This window comes from Drosophila yakuba, chromosome 2L, assembly GCF_016746365.2.
Source record: "Drosophila yakuba strain Tai18E2 chromosome 2L, Prin_Dyak_Tai18E2_2.1, whole genome shotgun sequence".
NCBI lineage: Eukaryota > Metazoa > Arthropoda > Insecta > Diptera > Drosophilidae > Drosophila > Drosophila yakuba.
The window spans coordinates 19,006,647-19,029,560 of record NC_052527.2 but is presented as its reverse complement, the minus strand read 5'-3'; the positions used below and the strand labels follow the sequence as shown (position 1 = coordinate 19,029,560).

Below are 22,914 nucleotides of genomic sequence, written 5' to 3'. Positions count from 1 at the left end.
AAGGTCCAGGGCGAAAACGCTTTAAGGAAGAAAAATCTATCAAGCAGAATAAAAACCGCACAATGTTCTTTAGATTCTGAGACGGCACTTGGTTCTGTCATTTGTCAATGTGTCACTTAGCAGACTTTTCAAGTCACGTCTGATGATTTGGCTTTGTGTCTGTCAGCGAAGGTTAAAGGCGACCAATTTTATTGACTCCTTTGGGCCAGGCCGATGGAGTACTCAAATCACTCACACTGAACGTGTTCAACGGCCTGTTACTTCCGTAACGAGACTTAAGCGAATTGCCCCTGCCGCGGTGGACATGAATTCGCAATTAAAAAGCAATCAAAATGAATAAAAGCATTGAATACCGCAGAGCACCTTAAATAATGTAAAAAATTTCAATTGAATTCCGGGATTAACAAAGGGGGAATTCCAGTCAATTCATACATTTTAATTAATTGGGTAAACTGAAAGTGGAAGTGGAAAATAATGTACGCTGAGTGTAGTAAGAACGCGTCAAATTATAAAAAGTGTAAAAGCAGGGCTTAATGACAAAATGAGGGCACAATGCTTGCCATATCATACTCATCCATTTCCGCCGCTGCCATTGCTTTTCAAGGCTACGGCCGTTAGGGCAATAAATTTATTAAATGGCCAAGAACACACAATGGGAGGACGCAACAACACCCAGATGGCGGGCAACAAAAAATCATGTTAAACAAGCTATAAATAAGTGTATGCCAGCGTGTGTGTACATGCGTTCTGTCCTCAATTGCGTGTTCAAACAGTGAAATTAATTGCCCGACTAGGGCAATCAATTTTGATTAAAGTTGAAGTTGGCCAGAAGTGCTGAAATTAAACAAGTGTGATATTATTAAAGGGTCCAAACTAGATAAGACCACCCATACATATCAGTATAACCATCCAGAGGTCGAAAATGCAATGCAATTTCACAAAGTGATCGAAACGTGAAATTACCTAAAGTGCTTTGAGCCGCGGTCATTCGAGCCAATGGATCATCTATTATGCAACATGGCGGGCAACAGTCGCAATTCGTCCTACAATTGTCTCTCCTCGTGGGACTCCTATGATCGAATACCCAGGTAAGCCGACATCGCGTATACGCCGCGGGGTCCTCAAAATCTAGTATACGCCAAGTGTGCCGTAACTCAATTCGAAATTCGATTTGGACCATTAACAGGTCAAAGCAGTGACAAGGCGTCGATTTATAATCAAATAAGCTTTCAACTAAAAGCCAACACTGCCAGAAATATGCAGGGCTATGTTAACACTATATATTAATATCTTAAGTAAGAACAACATCTCATTGATTTCTCATTCTCTTTTACGTGAGCTTTACGTGTGATATCACCAGTCTAGAAAAAAATCTTTTTTATTAAGATTTTAAATACCACATTTTGTCCAGGGAGCTGACATTACTAAAGCGAAACAAGGAATTATTTTGCAAATTCTGTAGCTTTTCGCAGAGGAATTTCCATATAAATATTTAAGCAAACAAAAGACACTATTGCACTTTAAATAACAAATTAGTGCCGGAAGCTTGTCGAGCAAAATGCATTCTCATCTTGAGAAATTTCCGGAACTCCGCCCCTAGTAAGCTGTCATCTACGAACACATAAATAAGTGTATATCTCTGGCTAAGAGCTCTTAGCTTTTACGAGAAGCAATCAATGCAGCGCTTCCTTAATGGACTTCAACAGAGATATAGAAGTGCCTCATCAGGGCAGTAATAAACATGCTGGAGCCGAGAACAAAAAAATCACGAGAAACTACCGCACTAGATCCTTCAAAGGATGCAATTTGTAGCCACCTGAAACCACGCATGGGCTTGAATGGCGTCCTTTGTCCGCCAATCCTTTGTGTTGGCCAGGCCCAAAAATGCTGTTGTGATAGGCTCTCTCGCAGGTCTCCTTTGTGGCCTTTGATTTGCTTGGCCTTGCCATTTTGCCATCGCCTTCCTTCCTTCCTTTCTTCTTACTGACGCAATTTCATCAAGGAGTTGTAACCAAATCTCGTCAAAATACAGAAACCCGAGCCCACCACGCACACGAAATTAAATCAAATTTTCTTTAAAAAGCGCAAAATCAAAAATCAATGAAGGTAAAACAATCTAAGCACATCCAGCCGCGGGCTGCCCATTCGCCCATTTTAGCCAGCTTTAAACTCAATATCTGTGGATAATCAAATGATGGCACAACAAAAACACATTATCGTGCAATTTGTCCCCGGCTCAACGTGGCCCAGGTAGTTTTCACCACTCAGGTCCATGAAAACCTGGATGAGCTAAGGAAATGAATCATTTTAAGCCACAATTGGGGGATACTTTAAAAGTTATTAACTTTGCGGGCTCTGGCACAAACTTCACATAGTAAAAATGTGGGATCCTGCGGGTATAAAACCAATTATTCTATGCTAAAAAGTCCGCCAAAAGATATGCAAACAAATGCTATTATTAAAACTTTCAAACATGTTAGTTAAACGGCATATCTGTAGAGCTCCTAGTCAGCGAAATTCACAAAAAAAATGGAACTTGAGTTTTAAGTTCGGCAGAATATTTCCAAAGCAAGTACAAAAGGAATTAATCTGTTCTGAAACTTATATTACTTTTCAACTCCTAAATAAAATAAAAAAATAAAAATTAAAAATCCCACTATAAGAGGATTTCGAATAGTTAGCAAAGTATTTCTAACCGTCCACTTAATTTGAGTGGCGCATAAATAAGCAATGATTTCAGTAATGCTCTAAACAACGCCGGTAATTAAGTTTACGACCTCGACTTTAATAATCCGCGATTTTCCCACACGACACGTTGGTGTTGGTCGTTTTTCAATTTCTGTGGCCAAGCCGCAGTTTTACGTTTAAAGTTTAATTTCCACCAGCATTCTGCATTTTCGCAATTATTTTTGTTTTTGGAATTATTTGCCATCAAACTTTATGCAAATAGTTTTCAGTTTCGATTACGCTTCAACTTGTATAAATGAAATGCGAAATCCATTTGATATGCACAGCTCCATGGGCGCCACTAAAGACTTAAAGCGTGTCAAAATGGCTAGCAAGCGACAAGTGATTGGTGACCCCTTCTTGGCCAGAACTTATGGCCAGCTGGCCAACGATGGTGCCGCGTTCAATGGCCGGAAAAGCGGCTAGGGATGAACGAACCTGCCGCCACAAACCGCACAAAAGTGCGAAATATCCTTCGGGGCAGGTCAGAGTTGATTGTATGCAGTGGAACGGTGGCGCTTCTGGCCGGGTCATAACTGATTGGTCATTTGCTAGTGTGGGTATGTGTGTATGTTTGCATGTGCTTGGATGGCCTTGGATGGTGGTTTGGGCCATGTTCGTTAATTTCGCCACGCATTCGCAGTCATCGTCCTAGGTCTTTGAAATGGTCCCCAAGGTGCCGTTTCGGCGCCAACTCTGCTGCCGGGAGCCACTTGACTTGAACTATTCTTACAGTTTCCTCTCCGTCTCCGGTGCATTAACCCCCATGAACCATGAATATTCACCGAAATCTTCCCAAATGAGCTGCGACAGAGAGCTGCGAAAACAAAGGCCAATAAGGTGGCAACCAGTTAATTGAATCTCTCCTAGGTTTCCTTTGTGCCCTGGTTCAAGCTGCTCTTTTTTTAATTACTTGAACCCAAAGTGGATTTCAAATGTACGGGCAATGCCTCCGTGCGGTCAAGTGCAGAAAGATCCCACAAAAATGTTTGCTCAACTCTTATGATGCGGCTAGCTTGAGTATTCAGACTATGGGACGCCAAATGCAAAACTGGGGCAGCGCATAAAAACTACATTGAGCCACCCAAAAATTGTGGAAGGGGCTTAAGTCCCACGTTTGGTTGCTCATACGCCATGTGCGCCGGAGTGGTTAGACTCGTTGTTCACTTAAGCCAGCAGAGCGGCAGCTGCAGTCAAGGGTTATCAAACATAAAGCTATAAAGAGTTCAAACGCAAACTAAAGGAGTCGCAAGAGGCAGGCGTGCTCTGTAGCTGATGTACGGATGTAATATATAAGTGTGCAAAGAAAAAAAGCCCCTTTGATATAATTCAGTAAAACATCCATTCCTTTGCCCCAGACACCACTAGTCCATGAAGGAAACCCATTCGCGGCGCGTTTTCCCGGGCGATGAGACGATGTGGAGACAAAGGGCGGCCGGAAGGCAGTCACGTGTGTGTGTGCACGGCAGCCATGTGCTCAGTTCCAGCTTTTCCTTGTTCCATCCCATCCCTTCATGCTTTTAAGATACTTAACTGCACGCACTAACTATCCTTGCACAGTGGAATATTTTTATTTTATTTAATACACAAAAATCGCCGTTTATACACCATCTTTGAGAGAAAGTACCTAAACTATTTATATAACTGTATTATAACTATTAAGTTGCATTATACTTGCTTGTCAAATGAGAGGTAAAAATTTCACTGTGCGGGTTTAGCAAATAAAATATCTGTATTTATTTTCATGATCCGCGCAATGTTGAAGGACTTTGTTCTTTTTTATTTCTGTAATTTGTTCCCAGTGTAAAGTAATAAGGTATCGTGAAGTGTGCAGCCAGCTGCGTCGCTTAATGTGACAAGTAAGCGCATCAATTGTCAAGTGCAGCGAGTGGCGCCACAAAGATGGGGGAATTCGATTGGCGGGGATAAGGTCTTGATGGCGAACAAGGGTCTTTGCAAAGGCTTTGTTCGACAATTCAATTTGGAATCTCAATCATCAGTGCGCTACTTTCTGCTCTTTTACTTGCAGAGTTCGTGTGGAGTACTATGTGAACGAAAACACATTCAAAGAAAGACTGCAACTCTATTTCATTAAGAATCAGCGTTCAAGTAAGTAATCAGCAGCCAAGTATAGCCTATGAATTAACCAAACATTTGACTTAATTACAACAATCAACAAGGTAGTATTTAATTAAATTTGATTAGTGGCGGGCTGGACGGGAAACGGATGTACGGTGTATCCTGCCAGGATACAACCGCCGGCACACAGACAAACGCACAGACCCAAACACACACACGCACAAACACAGACACAGGCAGACAGGCGGACGGACTAACGAATGACATTGCAAAGGCGAATTCGATAATCTTGAGTAAATATTGATTTGGAGGGAAAATAATTGAACAGGTAAACAAGTCTCGATTGAGGGGGATTTATTTTTCGGTGCCGCAGGGAGCAACCCACTCGACAAACTTTCGTAGACGGTATCATTCACTCAACTGACCCAAATTCTAACGCATTTCCTATTTTGTTTCCCAAAAAGGCCTGCGCATACGAATCGCCGATTTATTCCTTAAGTTACTGTCGTGTGTTCTCTACATAATACGTGTGATATTGGATAAAAATCCAACATTTATAACATGGTAAGTCCGCTGGCGGAGAGGGAACTGTCCGGTGAATACATATCCGAATACCATCCCACAGCTATGGCTGCGAGGTGGGCAATAAGACGGAGTTCATCATCTCGGCCAAACTGACGGAGGAGGAGTTTCAGGAGAACCCCATCATAAACTGGGACGCAATACTCTGGGTGAATCGGCCAACAGTGCTCTGGGTCCTGCAGCTGCTTCTAGCCATGGTGTCGCTAACGCAATCCTTGGTTCTCACATATCTAGGCTATAAGGTATACCACCCGCCATAAACTTGATACAACAAAGTCTTGTAAACGAATCGAACCATTTCAGGGCAACATCTGGCAGCAGATACTCTCATTTCACTTTATACTAGAATTAGTCACGACAATACCCTTTGCACTTACGGTAGGTTCGCGCTTGAATTCTTAGTACAGGCTGTTCAGCAATGTTGATCCTTTCAGATTGTTCATCCGCCGCTACGAAATTTATTCATTCCAATTTTCCTCAATTGCTGGCTGGCCAAGCGATCGCTGGAGAACATGTTTGTGAGTAGAGACGTTGTCTTTATTCTAATGTGACATTTATCAAATGTCCTATAACCTGTAGAATGACCTCCATCGCGCCATGCAAAAGTCCCAGTCAGCCCTCTCCCAGCAGTTGACCATTCTATCAGCCACACTGCTGTGTTTGGTCTTCACGAGGTAATGGGTTCTCAACTTCCCCTGAATTCATCCTTCAATATAATCATATTTTATTTATCCCCAGCGTTTGTGGTATCCAGCACTTTCAGCGCGCCGGCCATCGACATTTGAATCTCTTTCAGAGCACATACTATGTGGTTGTGACCTTCTCCACAGTGGGATACGGTGACTTTGTGCCGGACATTTGGCCCTCGCAGCTCTATATGGTCATAATGATTTGTGTCGCCCTCATTGTGTTGCCCACGCAGGTGAGTCCAATCTTGGGCATTACCCAAGCCAAATAGTTCCGTTTAAAAGCCCTCTTACTGCCGGGCAAAAAAAGCCACATCAAATATTTATGCTCCATAAGCCTGGACGAACCTTATCCCCATTCATCATCTACATCTTTGTGAGGGTGGGTGACTTTGGTCATCAATCGATATTAATAAATAGGGGGATGCTGTCGATGGAAATTGCTCACCATTCGCCCATTCGGCAGTCTGCCTTTCTATCAGTGACTGTCTTTCCGAAGGCCACACTGACTGCCATGTTCAACAATTTGCAAACAATTGTTTTATCAACAAAAACAAACGCCAAACAGGCAAGGAGCAGTAGGAATCCAGATTCCACCGAGAAATGTGAGATGGGATGGTTTCTAAAAGTGCGAGTACTGTAACCGAACACTCTTTAGGATTTTATAAGATAGATAGATGGCAAAGTAAAAAAAATGTAATTCATTAAATTCTACTACAAGGGGAAAATAGAAATGGAATGTAGATCTGTATTTGTATGTCGGACATTTTAAAACAAAACCAAAAAGTATAAAATCAAAGTTTTAATTATTATAATTATATTATAATTAACAAATATTTAATTTTTTCAAAATATATTTTACAATATCTAAATTGCTGATCCTAAGTTTATTAGTCCCATGAGGTGTCGACATAAGTCAATTGAAAGTGTATACAAATACGACTGACCATTGGCCACTTGGCCAAACGGCAAACAACAAGAGCATCCATCAAAACAGTTTTTCTACCTTTTTTCTGGAACAGTTTTAGTTGTGGGATGGGGTTTTATTCTGCCAGCACTAAAAGTTCGAAGTGCATGTCAATATGTTGCAGAATTTATGACTTTCTGGGACCCGCCCAATAATAAAAACAGCAAGTTCCAAGCGGTTTTGGTCAAAATGTTGCAAAAATCTGGGTAAGGTGCTGGCACTTAAATTTAATTGAACTTATTCAATCCCAGTAACCCAGTTATCCCGAAAGAGGCTTTCGATAAACTGTGCACACTAGAATAACATTTTTATTTGTCTACAAATTCTGATGGAAAATATTATTTCAAATCTATGAAGTGGAAATTCATCTTTTTGTTGGTTGCTGGGTTGTAAGGTCGCAATAACCTTTGGAAAACTGCACATCAACATGCTTCCCTTTGAAACTACTGCTTTCTTTTAATGGGACTGTTAAACCGACCAGTTTTATATGAGATGTAGGAATTAAACGTTATTGAGTACCAACTATTACGTCAGACCATTTATGAAGTAAGTGATAAGACGTTTCTAGTACATGTCGGTGCTAAAGTGCCATAAAGACGTGTTATAGGGCCATTAATTTAGTGCAAGCCTTAAAGTGAGAAACGTAGTCTTAAAGAGCTTTATGTCAACGTCAAACGTTTAAAAGATGATATTTTCTCGATGGGATTAATGATGTAGTTGGCTAATAAATTACTCCTATCCTCACAGTTTGAGCAGCTGGCCTTCACGTGGATGGAGCGCCAAAAGCTGGGCGGCAGTTACAGTTCACATCGCGCCCAAAGCGAAAAGCACGTGGTGGTGTGCTCCACCACCCTGCATGCGGACACCATAATGGACTTCCTCAACGAGTTCTATGCCCATCCGCTCCTGCAGGACTTCTATGTGGTCCTGCTTAGTCCCATGGAGCTGGACACGACGATGCGGATGATCCTGCAGGTGCCCATTTGGGCGCAGCGCGTCATCTACATTCAGGTACATGTTCTCCCTTATCCGGATTAGGTTTACACTACTAACTGGCCGGGGAGCACCCACGCCTTTGCAGGGATCCTGTCTGAAGGATGGCGACTTGGCGCGCGCCAGAATGAACGAGGCGGAGGCGTGCTTTATCCTGGCGGCTAGAAATTATGCGGACAAGACGGCCGCCGACGAGCATACCATTCTACGCTCCTGGGCCGTCAAGGATTTCGCTCCGAATGTACCGCAGTATGTGCAGATATTCAGGTGAGTTAGCAATGCAGGTGGTGGCCCGTTCCGTTCGCGATTAATTCGAATTTTCTTTTGACATTTGCAAATGCCAAATGCGACGCAACCAATCGCACATCCTGCGGAATTTCCATTTCGCATTTCCGCTTCACGCAGACCTGAGCACAAGCTGCATGTGAAGTTCGCGGAGCACGTGGTCTGCGAGGACGAGTTCAAGTACGCCCTCCTGGCCAACAACTGCACCTGTCCCGGCGCCAGCACACTGGTCACCCTGCTGCTCCACACATCCCGCGGACAGTACGTATACGCATGGTAGTCCAGCTGGCAGGACATGCAAAAAATTCTCTATCCGCCGTGCGTCATCGGCTCGCTTGGATGCGTCACGTCACCGGCGGAGTCGGTGGCCAGGTCACAGCCGCTTGATTGCTCATTCAGACGTTTTTCCTCGAGCGTTTATGTTCACATTTAGTATATATATTTTGTTGTGTGTTAGCTAATTTAGTCTACCCGCGGTTCGGGGGGTTAAGTGCATAAGCTGGTTGGTTAGGCCATGATTCCGAGCTTACTTTTTGCCTACTGAAAGTTTTCCTTGTAAGTCCCAGAAGTAGTCGAACGTTCAACAGAAAAACCAAACAAGAAATTGTTTTACAAAAAGGGAGAATGAAATTCAGCAAAAAAAGTTGACTTATTAAGTTTCGCATTAAAATAGATATTTAATAATAAACCTATGAATGGTAGAGTGAGAACTATAGATGTTCAAAACTCGTATATTTCCGTTAAAGTCATAAATTAAAATAAAATTTTTTATTTGAATAAGTGATGAAACGTGAAGAGTAACATGGAGAGTATCGAAAGTTTCCTATAATTTTTTAGCCAGCAGACATGTTAATTAAGCTTTACAGATCAACTTTGAATAGCTGCAAAATACTTTTAAAATTAATGAGTTCACCGCAAACAAACGGACGAGTTTGCTAGCTTTTATCTTCCGCACTTACATGACAGAAATTCAATTTAAAATTCCAGTTTTAATTAAAGCGTTTTGTGACATGCCAAAGAAAAACCAAAAACCTTACTCGCCATCGGCAAGTGTGAAATTAGCAGAGCGCAGATGGCGAGTTGAGGTGAAGGTGGTTTTGCGGGACCTCCAATTAAATGCGGCTTTAAGTTTTAGTTTCCGTGAGCTGTGGTCGCGTGGCATGGGAAGCCGTGTTAATCAGATGTCGGCAAATGCTAATTGGGGCACCAACTGAGCCATGACTCATGCATTTCACATGAGCCTACCCGAGATACTCGTACATCCCTACAAGTACATATGTGTTTCGAACAATCCGCAGGGAGGGCCAGCAGAGTCCGGAGGAATGGCACCGCCTGTACGGCAAGTGTTCCGGAAACGAGATCTACCACATTGTCCTGGGCGACAGTCGATTCTTTGGCGAGTACGAGGGCAAGAGCTTCACCTACGCCAGCTTCCATTCGCATCGCAAGTGAGTACTCCGACGCCATCGGTTCGGGAATCCCCGAATTTCCGTTCACAGCCGGAATTCCTGTTAAACCATGACCATGACCGTTCCATACAATCCCACTTCCGCAGATATGGGGTGGCCCTCGTGGGCGTGCGGCCGGCGGAGCTACCGGAATTCTACGAGGAAACCATTCTATTGAATCCCGGACCCAGGCACATTATGAAAAAGGATGACACGTGCTATTACATGAGCATCACCAAGGAGGAGAATTCCGCATTTGTCGTCAATCAAAATCAAACATCGGACCCCACGGCAGCTGCCAAGGAGGGGGGAGGACCTGGGGGCGGCCCCTCCTCATCCGCCTCCCAGCACGCCACTGCTGCAACTGGTGGGTATACCCTTTTCTTAGACCCAAGTGTGTGAGTGTGTGTGTTTGTATGAGGTTCTGCCATTTTAAATTCAAGCGAGTGAATGAACAAACTACTATGTATATCCATTTGCAGATAAACATAAATATGATATATATGAATTGTGAGCTTCCTTATTTAGCAACCAGTTCTACCTCTCTCTTTCTCTCCTCCTACTTACATTTATCGAATAATCCTTATTTTTGAGGCTGAGTTCAAAGTTTTCTTTGTCGTTTTCCTCGACTTTTCAGTTTGTTTTGTTTGTCTGAATGAAAAGAAAACGCTTTAAGTGTGTGTTTGTGAGCGAGTCTGCCTCAAATTAACGTTATTCATAATATTCGCCTTGCCCGAATTTGTTTTCTCTTTTTTAAGTTTGTGAAACTTTCCACCTTCATCATTTTGTATGGGTTCCACTTTGTTAATTAACTTATTCCCACGAGGGAGTTACTTAAGTGCTTAATTTTCCTTTACGAAATTTGTATGTAGACCAATGCAACATTTGAGAACTGAAACAGAACACGCTTTTATGTCCTAGAGGCAATGTCCTTTACATTAATCTAGTTTCATATACAATGATTCATAGGAATTTATTATTTTAGGATAGATTATGTACTAAGTCTCACACACACACACTCAAACACAACCTTAGTTCAGAAAACACTCTTCACTCAAACTGATATACCGTTAGAAAAGAGATAAGGGCCAATTTCTGTTTCCGTTTTCGATCAAATACTTAAAAATGTATCATTAATGTAAACTTGATCGAATTGGAAAATCAGAAAGGTGGCTGGGGGAACTAGTGCAGAGTTGTAGAAAACATAAGCCCCTTGTTTTATCGTTTAATGTTATGTATGAATGTCGTCTAAGTACAACATTAACAATAAACTACTTCATCGACTATGACAACAGCCAACCCAACAAAAACAACAACAGTAACAACAACAACAGTACAAGCAACAACAATTAGCACCACCTTCACATCATCAACATTACTATCAGCATCAACAACAACAGCAACAATAAATGCAACCTCAACCGCCGCAGCCGCACCACCACCAGTGCCGTCTGTTTGTGTCCGTGTGCCCCACAGTCCCAGTTACGATAGTGGTGGTGGCACCACCGGCACCACCCACTTGCAACCGTATCCGTATCCGCAACCGCATCTGCCAATGCAAACACCTGACAGTGGCGAGTTTGCATCACTATTTGTGCGTGAGTGTGACACCAGAACTACCGAAACCCCAAACGAAAGTAAAAAGCCCGCAAGTCCAGAAAAAACCCGCATCTTTGGAATCCAAAAGAAAAGATACTACCAAAAAAATGAAGCAAATCACAAGATATTTCGTTCACGTTCTTTGCCTACTCTATCACTCACCGAAAACCGATTTAGCGTACCCACATCCAAGCTACATACATATATCTTTCGCAGTTTCTTTCTTGCTATCTCGATTTTGGAGCTTGAGCTGCCTTTAAAACCCATCCCATATAACATTCTCCGCTGCCCATGTCAAAGCACACATCCGGCGCCATCCAAGCCCATTTCTGCTTTCCTTTCTCCCACAGACACCAGTCAAATAAAAACCCCTACATGAACACTAGGGTGGACCATCGAAACTTGCATGATACACCACAAAATAAGCCGTAGTTAACGTTAATAAACGTTAAATATACATCTTACATTTTCACGCGGTAATTGTAAATATAAATTATTGACAACCGGAAGTCGGAATATAGTATTTTAATCCAGGGTCCACCCTAATGACCACACCCACGCTGGCCTCGCACTTTTTCCTGTTTTCTCCTTTTGCCACTATGCAAAACTATTTCTGTTGTTTGCTTCATTTTTTACATGGCTTCTTCTTCACGTTTCGTAGTTGTCTTTGCTCAAACATCACTTTTTCAACTTCCGCCCGTCATTTTCTTCTTCCGCTTGTCTTTGCACTGTTCTGTTTGCCTTGTTATTTGTGTGTGTGAGCATGAGCTTTGGATGTCTAGAACTGACTGTAAATAATATTTCCATATCACGCAACAATTCGTGGAAACTAGCTGCATAGAAATATTCTAGCTTATTGTGCGTTCAAATTAGCCCCGTCATCGTAGCTTACCCTTTCCTACACGTCGCACATGTAATTAAGTAACCAAAACTGCAGAAGGGGAAAGACAACATTTTGGCCAAGTTGCACCTTAATCACTTTGCCGAAAGTTTCCCGGCCAGTGCAAGCTTGTCGAGGACTTTTAACGAGTTGTTTTCCCAGGTTTGTCGTGTAGTATTTCCCCCAAAAACCCCGCTCCACTTGCCTTTTTGCCCTATTCTCTGTCATATTTTTGTCGCTCAGCTGAAATTAGTGAATATTTTATCCTGTATAGAAAGTGCCAAAGTAGTTGTAATTAGAATGAATATTGATCGTCAAGTTGGTCGGAACTAATTGCACTTTTCGGTTCACCCCAATTCAGCTAGCGAAAATCCGACGGCTGTGATAATCTCGGACTCTAGGCAGAACCTCAAGGACACGACGGTGACCCAGACGGCGGCAACGATAACCACAACGACCCTGCCGCCACCGCCCCAGACGATGGGATCCCCCAGCATGGCGGGCGGCTCGGGCGGATGTGGTGGAGGGGGCCTCGGCTTGGGTAGTGCCCACAGCATGGGAACCTCACTCAGTATCACCCCAGCCACACTGACCACTACGGGCAATCACCTGGATGTGCCCTTTGCCAACAATCCCAACCTGCTCAGTCCGGATGTGCTCAACCAGCGGAGGGGTATGTTTCTTCCCCTTTAATGTTTCGTCTTACAGTAACTCGATCTAAGGTCTATTTAGATTATATCGTGAGCTGCCAGCCACAGCAACTAATTGTAAGGTTCCTTTATTATAACAGCAAAACCTGTTGACTTAAAAGTTGTTTCTTTAGTTGCCTAAAGAACCCTTGATTTTGGGTTATCCTTTTAAAAAAAACTATATCCCGCTGAGTTTTGAAATCACTCCCATTTTCAGGTAGTAGACGTCCCTCGATCCTGCCCGTGCCCGACATGTTCACCTCCTCCTCATTCAGCATCGCCGGCAACGACGATGGCGAAGAGGGGGACGAGAGTGATGATGAGATCGACGACGAGATGCCCTGGCGTTCACCGTCCGAGAAGATTGCGTAAGTATCTCCCCTCTAATCCAACCCTGTACACTCCCCTTTTTGTCACTATTCCGAGGCACCGTATCCACCTTTCCCAGTGTAGTGTCTCTATCAATATAGATTTAAACCCTAAACCAGATTGTACTACGTATGTGTATCACTATCTATATTTCCTAGCTAAACGGTTATCCTCGGGAAACTAACCTCTGACATAAATCTGTGTACATAGACCATGCTAGTCCGATCTCAGCAATCCGAAACGATCGAAGTATGATACTGTACCTAAAGCAATCATAATCGTTGAGGATTGCGAGACCCAACTGAATGTAAACTGTATATGTTGTACTTAAGCACTAGACACCCGCCCTCTTCCTTAATTGTAACCACCATTCTTTGAACACATCAAACTAAACGACAATCGAAAACTTCGCCTCAGCTGCTTGGGCGGGCACTTTCCACAATCGCGCACCTATTCGCTCATCATGAGCTCCTCGGAGGATTCGTTTCAGCGCGGTTGCAGCTTCTGCAGTGCCAATGCTTCCGCTTCCCCTGCTGCCGTTGCTGCTGCTCCTGCTGCTCCTGCATATTCAGGAGATTCTCCAGGCGAGTCCGGATCTAATGCCGATTACACTGCCATTCCATCCGAGGAGTATCTACCGCAGTTGCGCAGGCGCGTCATGAAAAAGAGCTTCAGCTGCGATAGTGAGTGCCGCTCGGTGCCCGGAATGGGAATGGGCATGGGCATGGGCATGGGTGTGGGTCTGGGTCTGGGCCTGGGTGGAGGAGCCCTGGCCAGACTAGCGGCCAGAAGGCGCCAGTTGCAGCGATGTTGCTCCTGCAGTTGCTCCACTGCCACCACAACTACAACGCCGGCGGTGGCAGCGACAACAGCAATGGCAGCAGGAAGTGGGGCAACGGCATTCACGTCGAGCAGTTCCGTAGAGACACGTCGACCGGTGCGTCCGGTGTGGGTCTACGACTACTCCTGGTAAGTCTGACTGAAGGCGGGGGGATGGGGGGAGGACATTCTGCGGACACACGCCATTTGTTGAAGAGTTCTTGTCTCGTTGTTGCTGTTCGTTCGTTGTTGTTGCTTTTGTTTGCCTGCCGCAGGTCATCTTTTAATGACGCCGCCGTTTACCTGGGACCAACTAAGGAGGCACAACTCGAGATGGTGTGCTGTTTCTCGTGGCTCTCGGTGCCGTGGTGCATCTGCATCTAATACACATTTGCTTCTGCTTGCTCCTTGGCTTTGTTTTGTTTTTCGGCTGCAATTGTGTATTCATTCCATAGGGCTTCCTGACAGCGCCAAAGTTTCGCCTTCATCCGCAGTGGTTGTAGGAGGAGCACAACTGCAGGGTTTTGAGAATCACAGTTAAAGTTTAAGTTTCACCATTCTGTTAATTCGTAGTGAATGCTTTGGATCTGCTCGTAGTTTGCATTTCCCTTATTACCCGACACAATTTCCCAACTTGTAGCTAAATCGTTTGAGTCCCAGCACAAAATGCTTGTTTTCCCACCCGCACATCTCACCACCCACCAACCCACCCTAAAAACCTGCCGCCCATCGCCTTGTCCACGGGGAGCTCACGTCTAACCCAGTATCGTCTGCCATTCTAGCATCGTCAAGGGGTTTCCACCTGTGTCACCCTTCATAGGCGTTAGTCCCACGCTCTGCTACCTGCTCAAAGAGAAGAAGCCCCTCTGCTGTCTGCAGTTGGCTCAGGTGGGTAGCTTTGACAGTCCTTGGGCCAGGCCATTTCATTTGGACGAAAACCAATCTCTTTCGCAGGTGTGCGAGCACTGTAGCTATCGAAATGCAAAGGAGTATCAGTGGCAGAACAAGACGATTATCCTGGCAGCGGATTACGCCTCCAATGGCATATACAACTTCATCATCCCGCTGAGAGCTCACTTCCGATCGAAGACCTCGTTGAATCCCATCATCCTGCTCCTGGAGAGAAGGCCAGATGTAGCCTTCCTAGATGCGTTGTCGTACTTTCCTTTGGTAAGCTAATGCACTCAACATTTGTTAGAGTATTCTGATTCTTCTTGGTTCGCAGGTCTACTGGATGCTGGGCTCGATCGACTGCCTGGACGATCTGCTGAGGGCTGGCATCACTTTGGCAGAAAGTGTGGTGGTGGTCAACAAGGAGCTCTCAAATTCGGCCGAGGAGGACTCCCTTTCAGACTGCAACACCATTGTGGCCGTGCAGAATATGTTCAAGTAGGTGGTACTTAGCTATACTAGTACAACATGGTCATTACTTGGTACTGTCTCTTTGTAGATTCTTCCCCAGCATCAAGAGCATCACCGAGCTGTCGCAGAGCTCCAACATGAGGTTTATGCAGTTCCGGGCCCACGACAAGTACGCTCTTCATCTGAGCAAAATGGAAAAGGTCGGTAGCGCGTTGTCCCCACGCCCCTTTTTCAGTTGACATTTGGTTAATTTGCCGCTCACTTAATTGCAGCGCGAGAAGGAGCGCGGGTCGCACATCTCCTATATGTTCCGCCTGCCCTTTGCCGCAGGAGCCGTGTTCAGTGCCTCCATGCTGGACACCCTGCTGTACCAAGCCTTCGTGAAGGACTATGTGATTACCTTTGTGCGGTTACTGCTGGGCATTGACCAGGCGCCGGGCAGTGGGTTCCTGACCTCGGTAAGTCTCAGTCAGGTGATGATGGGCGATTTGTCTTAAGTTTCCTCCCGCAGATGCGCATCACTAAGGACGACATGTGGATACGCACCTATGGTCGCCTGTACCAGAAGCTGTGCTCCACCACCTGCGAAATACCCATTGGCATTTACCGCACGCAGGACACCTCGAATGTGGACACGTCTCATGTGAGTAACTCACCGGTCGAGAGATGGGGACCCTTCTCGGCCTTCAGCAGGCATTGTGTGCGCTTGCGTCCATCGGTGAGTCCAAGGCAAAACAAACAATAGCAAATCTCAAGATCAGATCCTAAGTTAAAACTTCTAGACCGCGCATCCGACCCCAACCATTGAAAGGGGGGACGGCTCTGCAGGACACTCGAGATACATTTCTTTCTAACCCAACTAACACGCTCACTCCACTCACTCACCAGTCAACACTTAGCCTGACTATATCTCTCTGTTCCTCTATGTCTAACTCTATCTTCCTAGCTCTACTCTAACTATAGTCTTTTACTTGTCTTTGCTCACTTATTCGCATCTCGAGCTGCGATTAGGTACACACACCGAAACACAGCGAAAAGCAAATTAAACAGAAACGATAACATTTTAACTTCAGTTGCAAATTAACTAATTGAGTTCCCCAGATGATGACGAGGCCTAATCGAAGTCTTTTTGGTTCTGTGTTCTGTTCGGTTCGGTTTTTGGTTTCACTATCCCTCAGTTGGTGTTTTAGTTTTGGCTTTTGTGTTCTCAATCACACGCTTACGCTTTACTACTAACTGCATTGAGTCTCAAGTCTGTTCATCATACGAAGTTTGCATATTTACCTCGAATAATGTTAAGTGCATACGTTTACCTGTTTTCCTCTCTCGCTCTTTCTCTCTATATATATATATACCGAAATATATATATATATACTCTATATATACCGAAATATATATAATCCTTTAAATTTTGTAACCATAAACGGCGGCGATGGTAAAGATATAGATTTATCCTAAAATATATATAATAAAGGCTTGATTGACGCTATTAGCAACGACTCACTCCCTTTCAAGTAAACTCCTACATACCAGAATATACTCATTTATACAAAGTGTAGCGTGCTGATTCTGATTCCGTTTACGACTCCCACTCCCATTGCAGTTTCCGTTTAGATTGTCCTCCCTATTTTGTTTTCTTTTCCAGTAGCTCTGACCTTGTTGCAGATCGGGCCGCAAGTTTCCGCCCACATCCCAATCGGCCGTTTTGTTTTTGAATTCAGTTTTTTCGTCATAGCATTCATCATCCGATAGGATAACAGATCAGACAGACGAACCATTAGCCAGCATTCTGTGAGCATATTAGAAATGAAATTACTCATACAAATTACACATACGCCCCGCTGTACCAATTGAACAATTGATTTGCGTTTGTATTGGACCTGACGCACACGCACGCAGTGAGTTCCCTAAAGCGAAAAGCAAATAAGAAAAAGTGAAAGCGAAAATGAAAATGAAAACGAAAACAAAGAAAATACCAATGAAATACCGAAAACACCAGCTACACTTCATACATTCTCATATGCCTGCCCTTTAGCCTGGCCTCCAATTCGTTGTGTGTAACTGTGTGTAGTCTAGTCGTAGTTGTTGTTCCTGGGAGTGGGTAGTGGTAACTCCTATCCCATCCTGTTGGTCCTTTTTGCGTGACCTGTTGGCTGCTGCATGCTTGGCTTTTCCGGCTTTAATTTGACCTTCGGCTTTAGTTTTAGTTTCAGTTTCAGTTTTTTTTTCTTTCCGATTTGTTTGTGTGCATGCCGCCTTTTAATTAGCTGATTGCATTTACTTTGCATTGTGCCAGGCATTGCAGTTGTGACTCTTTCCAACCCATTCTCTGGCATGGAACAACTCCCCAATTACTCAAAGTTTTTGTCCCTGCCCAGATACGCCGCTGATTGCTCATTAAAAATGCTCGCTCGATTTGAAAATCAATAAGAGCCAACCGCATGGGGGATGGGCAAACAGTTTTGGGTTATTTGGCAAACACAAAAAAAAAAATTATCTAATTAGACTTGAAAACCCGAAGTAGGTGAAATGTAGTCCCAATGGTCGAAACTTTGTTTTCTCTATATCCCAGTTGATAAACAACCGCCAATAGCTTGCCCAGCACCTTTTTAGAGTTTTTATCGGTTTTGGTTGAGAAACTTTTTGCTTTCTGGCTTTTTAAATCAATAAATCTCGTGTTTTCAGTTCTTGAAATTTTTGAATTCAACCGTTAGCGGAAGGGGGAAACAAACTTTTGCGTGTTTCCTCCCCACGGCATGCCTAAACAACCTAAATGTTAACCATTTTGCTAAGGCCACAACTCAATCACCATACCATACTGATACACTGATACTCTCTCACACACACATGCATACTAGAACACCGAGAGCAGTGAAAGCAATTTGCCATTTCAATTAAAAACCAATTAAATATGTAAATCATTTTGTGTTTAACCAAACTCATTGAACTCGAATTTGCATACACCAAACTAATCATGGGCATGCCTCAGTACGACGAGGAGACCGGCACGCCCGACTCGACGAAGGACTCGACGGAAATGCTGCGCGGGGTCACCTACCGTCCGCCTGGGTCGGCAACAGGTGGCGCCAGCAGCTTCCGGCCTCAGCCGCACCGCCAGCGGTCGGTCAACTGCCTGGGCGGTTGCTCGGAGCGCAAGGGATCATCCGTAAGTAGCGCCCCACTCAACTGCATTCTCCATTTCTCTCCAATCTCTCCACTCAACTGTACGAGTATCTCGGCGGTAAAGGGCGGGGGTTAAGGGGTGCCATTGAAGTTTGGTTTAAGTTTCAGGTAGGTCCGTCTTGATTTCATTCCGGCTTCTGCAGCATGATGTTCTTTGTATGGTAGCATGATTCACTACAACTAAAACAACTAAACCAGCAAGGGACGATGCAGCTCATCGGTCTATCAAAGCTCCACTCGACTGCATCTCCGCACAACAACAACACACACTCAGGATCAGTTAGCACATTCTTAAAACGGGCCTCTTTGGGGTTTCCTCGCAAAGTATCTTATTGGGAATGGTTTGGTTTCTGAAGGGTATGACGCTTTCTTTAAATTTCAATTATGTCAAGTGGGAACCCAAACTGGCCTGTAACATCATGTAAATTACTTACCCCAAAGTAGTGTGCTTAGAAAGTACTTAAATCTTTTAGTATTCCATCAATCTGGCCGACGAGGCGAGGGACAACCACGCTCAGCAGATCGAGCGCGCGGAGATCGCGAATCTTGTACGCAGTCGGATGGAGTCTCTGAATCTACCCACGATTGACTATGACGATGTGAGCGAGAAGCGCAACCACCTGTCCTATGTGATAATCAACCCGAGCTGTGATCTTAAACTGGAGGAAGGCGATCTCATGTGAGTATTACTCACTTCTATCTAAATAAGGGTCCCTGTTCAGGCGCCTCATATGAATTATTTTTAACCTAGCTATCTCATAACTTAGTACATAGTGGTTTTATATACTTCTTTTGTTCATTTGTTCTATATTTTAATATTAATGTTTCCCCTTAGATACTTGGTGAGGCCGTCGCCGTTCTCCGCCCAAAAGACCTTCGAGCGACACAACTCGCGCCGCAAGTCAAACATCTCGTTCTGCTCGAACATTAACCTGGGAGCCACATGTGGCCCTCAGATGCCGCAGATGAACATGAACATGGCCAACACCGCCGTCGGGGCTGGATCGCGTCGAGGATCCGGCATTGCCGGCTTGAACCCCATGCAAATGCAGAGCGTTCAGACCTTGGCCGGGTATGGATCAACCTCGCAGCGCTGTAGCCCCCCGATGCAGCAAATTAAATCGAATTCTCTTTCTCTACCCGACAGTCCGACGGTGGTTGGCAATCAGCGAGGACGGAGTAACTCATTGCGGGTTGGCTATTTTTCCTATTACACACACTTTTTCCACACACACCAAACACACACCACCGATTTCCCTCTCTATGTTTGTTCGTTTGGTTCGATTCACGTTTCCACGTTTGTTTGTTACATTTAAACATTTATGTTTAGAATCAACAGGACCACAAAATTAAATTACCTTTATGCTGCGATCATTAATGTTCGATGCCCACTCCCACCACATTACGAATCCTTGTATGACTTTATCTTAAATTTGAAACTTTCGATCGCAGCATAAACTAAATCGGAAAATCTCTTAAGTGTGCCCAAAAATACCACTAACCACCACAATACCACTTTTCTAAAAGCTTGATTTAATTGTTGGTTTCTTAAGAAATTGGCTTTGACAAACGAATGTGTTCACTCTGTTGCTTGTCCCATTTCTGGGACATGCATTTGCACTCTCACACTGAGCATCAAAATTATGGGAACACAAAAATAGGCCGCAGATCACCCCTCCAAACAAGCACGGCAGCAACTGCAACAATCAACAGCAGCAACCGCAAAAACAACTGCAACAATCAACTTTAACAGTAAACCGTAGTCGTAGTCCGCACCCAGAGAATAATCACTAAAACAAGGAACTCTCGAAATATTAGACACGTTTCATTTAGGTGTCCAAGCTGAAAACAAATTAGCCTCACCATCGAGCCGCATTTCGAGTTGACGTTCATGTGTTTCTTCTTTATGTGTTCGTTTAGTTCTTTGAGTAACTGTAACTGTTACTGCAACAATTGCCAATTTGTATGTGTAAACGTAATTGAGTTTCGTTGGTATCAAAGTATATCGTTGTCTTAGGCTTACTAACCCCACTAATGATCGCCAATTTTGGTGGATGTTCCCCATGGTTGCTCTTATTGCAGATCGACAACGATATCCTGCTGCGTCGATCCTCGTCCCTGCGACAGGGCCTTCCCAGCGTGGGCGTCAGCCACGGCCGGAGAAAGTCGTCGCTGGAAGAGATCGGCATAAGCCACTTCACCACGCTCATGCAGGCAACCAACCATAGTAACCCCATTAAGATATCCCTAAACGGTAGCATCGGCATGGAGGTGGGTGCCATACTGATCTGTATAGTTCACAAAAAAGCTAACTTCTCTCTCTCCCTCAGAACCAGATCTCCTTGCAGGTGACACCGCCCGAGGAGCCCACACCCATGTTAGGTGTGCCTTGTGTGTTGGGCGGTGGCGGTGGAGGTGGCATTAACCCATCTGGAGCAGGTTCCTCCACCGGCGGCATGCTGGGCGGCGGCTCCTCACTAGCCATTAACACCGCTGACCTGGGACCCGGACCAAGTACCTCTTCGGGCGCCAGTGGGTCACTGCAAGCACAGGACTCGCTGGGGCAGCAGTCATCTCAGGTGTCATCGCCACAGCATTTGCAGGGAACGATCGTATGATACAACCTGATGTGGGGGCGCCGACTCCGCTCCTCCATGTCGAAAAACAAGTGGATATAGAATTCGGCCAGCACACACAGACACACCCGTAGAGATAAGTTCTAGGCAGAGCGAAAGTATTAGGAACCCAACCAAATAAACCCACCCACCCCAAAGGCTGTCTGTGGTGTGTGTTCTCTTTTAGTCCACTTCGAGTCCCAATAGGTTAGTCGCGTACATTTAATAGATCACTAGGGAGTCGAGCGTGGCTTATCAGTTTTTCGCTAGGGAGTAGGCATACGAGTATTATGTATATTGCATGTTTTGCAAATTAGTTGTAAGCTATGAACATGTCGGCTTTGTACAAAGGAAGCCGCGGCAAATTGTGTTTTGGGAACAACAAATGTAGTTAAACTATTGGATAGGTGGGGCGATGAATAAGCAAACTTTATAACTGTATATATCTGACGCCTAGTTCTAAGCCAGATGTAGCAAACTATCAAATAGATCGGGCTTTAACGAAAAAACCATGTATATACCTTAGGTATGATTACTTTGTCGGGCTTCAGCTCGGTGTAGCTTCCCCTTCCTTCGGGAGGATCTTTCTCTGACCCACATTTAACCCCATATAGATACATATATGAAGGTGCTATCAATGTCTTGTACTATACACACATTCAGATTCACATTTTGTAAAACTACTAGAAGTGTTCTACATAACTATAGGAGAGAAAGAAGGAGAAAAACAAAAAAAAAGAAAGGGAAAGTGAAAGTGAACGGTTTTCATAACATAAATTGGAACGGGCTTTGGTATACTCTAATGCTTTACACAACCTACAGAAATATGTATACATATATTAAAATAAATCAAACAATTTGTATATAAACTATGTGAGTAAGAACCAACCATGCATTCAAATTAAAAAAAAAAAGGGAAAAACAAACTACTATAACCTTATGAACAAAACTTAATTCGAAAGACAACAGAATTTAGATATATAGTTTAGAGTTAACTATTTAAGGCTAGTTTGAACAAAGGATCAAATATCGGAAACTGTACCAAATTCAATGAGCTATGTGTACCAGCATTCACATCTAACACAACCCAGTAGAAAAGTGTAACTCAATTCGATCCCAGCTATAGGCTCTTTACAAATTAATTAAAGCAAACTATGTACCTACTCAACCCACATACCACATAACACAAACCACACAAACACTCACCAAAAATGTTAGTTAAAGCACTTACGTCAGTTTTATAAGGAAATTTTAGTCAACGATGACGATGAAATGCATTCCAGTGTCTCGAGGGAATACCTAGTTTAGCTTATGCCTAGCACCCCAGAAACCTATTTATATAGACACATATAGATCTGTATACTACTGAATCTGTACATCTGCAACCACATAGGCCACATAGATCAAATCGATGTCTCAATGTACAAAAGTAGTTAACTGAGCCGCAATTGGCATTGGCTGCGGAACGATTAGTACGATACGATTAGTGCGAACTAGGGTATAAACTTGCTGTAATATTTATCGGCGCCATGCTCTTTAAGGCATGCCGAGCAGAACTCACAATAAACTCAAACTATAGTTGGAAATAGTTATATCGCCTTTTTTATTACAAAGCTTCCAACTTTTATTAA

The 22,914-nt window shown here is 44.0% G+C and overlaps 1 protein-coding gene across 21 annotated transcripts in view; it reads left to right on the top strand.

The window, feature by feature from the left end:
• The window catches only part of LOC6528898 (potassium channel subfamily T member 2), a 96,408-nt gene extending 73,537 nt beyond the window's left edge, over positions 1–22,871 (top strand). For 6 of the 21 annotated variants that reach the window (XM_039371376.2, XM_039371367.1, XM_039371369.1 and 3 more), the window contains 27 exons: positions 4,757–4,836; positions 5,271–5,370; positions 5,432–5,630; positions 5,692–5,766; positions 5,823–5,906; positions 5,968–6,062; positions 6,127–6,310; positions 7,789–8,052; positions 8,123–8,301; positions 8,440–8,580; positions 9,618–9,767; positions 9,875–10,134; positions 11,063–11,365; positions 12,608–12,919; positions 13,153–13,303; positions 13,722–14,273; positions 14,906–15,011; positions 15,078–15,293; positions 15,349–15,512; positions 15,574–15,685; positions 15,758–15,943; positions 15,997–16,203; positions 18,475–18,651; positions 19,142–19,347; positions 19,504–19,861; positions 20,751–20,939; positions 20,999–22,871. In XM_039371376.2, the coding sequence (XP_039227310.1) occupies positions 4,757–4,836; positions 5,271–5,370; positions 5,432–5,630; positions 5,692–5,766; positions 5,823–5,906; positions 5,968–6,062; positions 6,127–6,310; positions 7,789–8,052; positions 8,123–8,301; positions 8,440–8,580; positions 9,618–9,767; positions 9,875–10,134; positions 11,063–11,365; positions 12,608–12,919; positions 13,153–13,303; positions 13,722–14,273; positions 14,906–15,011; positions 15,078–15,293; positions 15,349–15,512; positions 15,574–15,685; positions 15,758–15,943; positions 15,997–16,203; positions 18,475–18,651; positions 19,142–19,347; positions 19,504–19,861; positions 20,751–20,939; positions 20,999–21,286 (5,338 nt within the window). In that variant the 3' untranslated portion in view covers positions 21,287–22,871. Of the gene's footprint in view, positions 1–865; positions 1,089–4,756; positions 4,837–5,270; positions 5,371–5,431; positions 5,631–5,691; positions 5,767–5,822; positions 5,907–5,967; positions 6,063–6,126; positions 6,311–7,788; positions 8,053–8,122; positions 8,302–8,439; positions 8,581–9,617; positions 9,768–9,874; positions 10,135–11,062; positions 11,366–12,607; positions 12,920–13,152; positions 13,304–13,721; positions 14,274–14,905; positions 15,012–15,077; positions 15,294–15,348; positions 15,513–15,573; positions 15,686–15,757; positions 15,944–15,996; positions 16,204–18,474; positions 18,652–19,141; positions 19,348–19,503; positions 19,862–20,750; positions 20,940–20,998 lie in introns of all 21 variants that reach the window. The other 15 variants (XM_039371381.2, XM_039371379.2, XM_039371378.2 and 12 more) reach the window with 13 other exon arrangements.
• Positions 22,872–22,914: the final 43 nt, after the last annotated feature.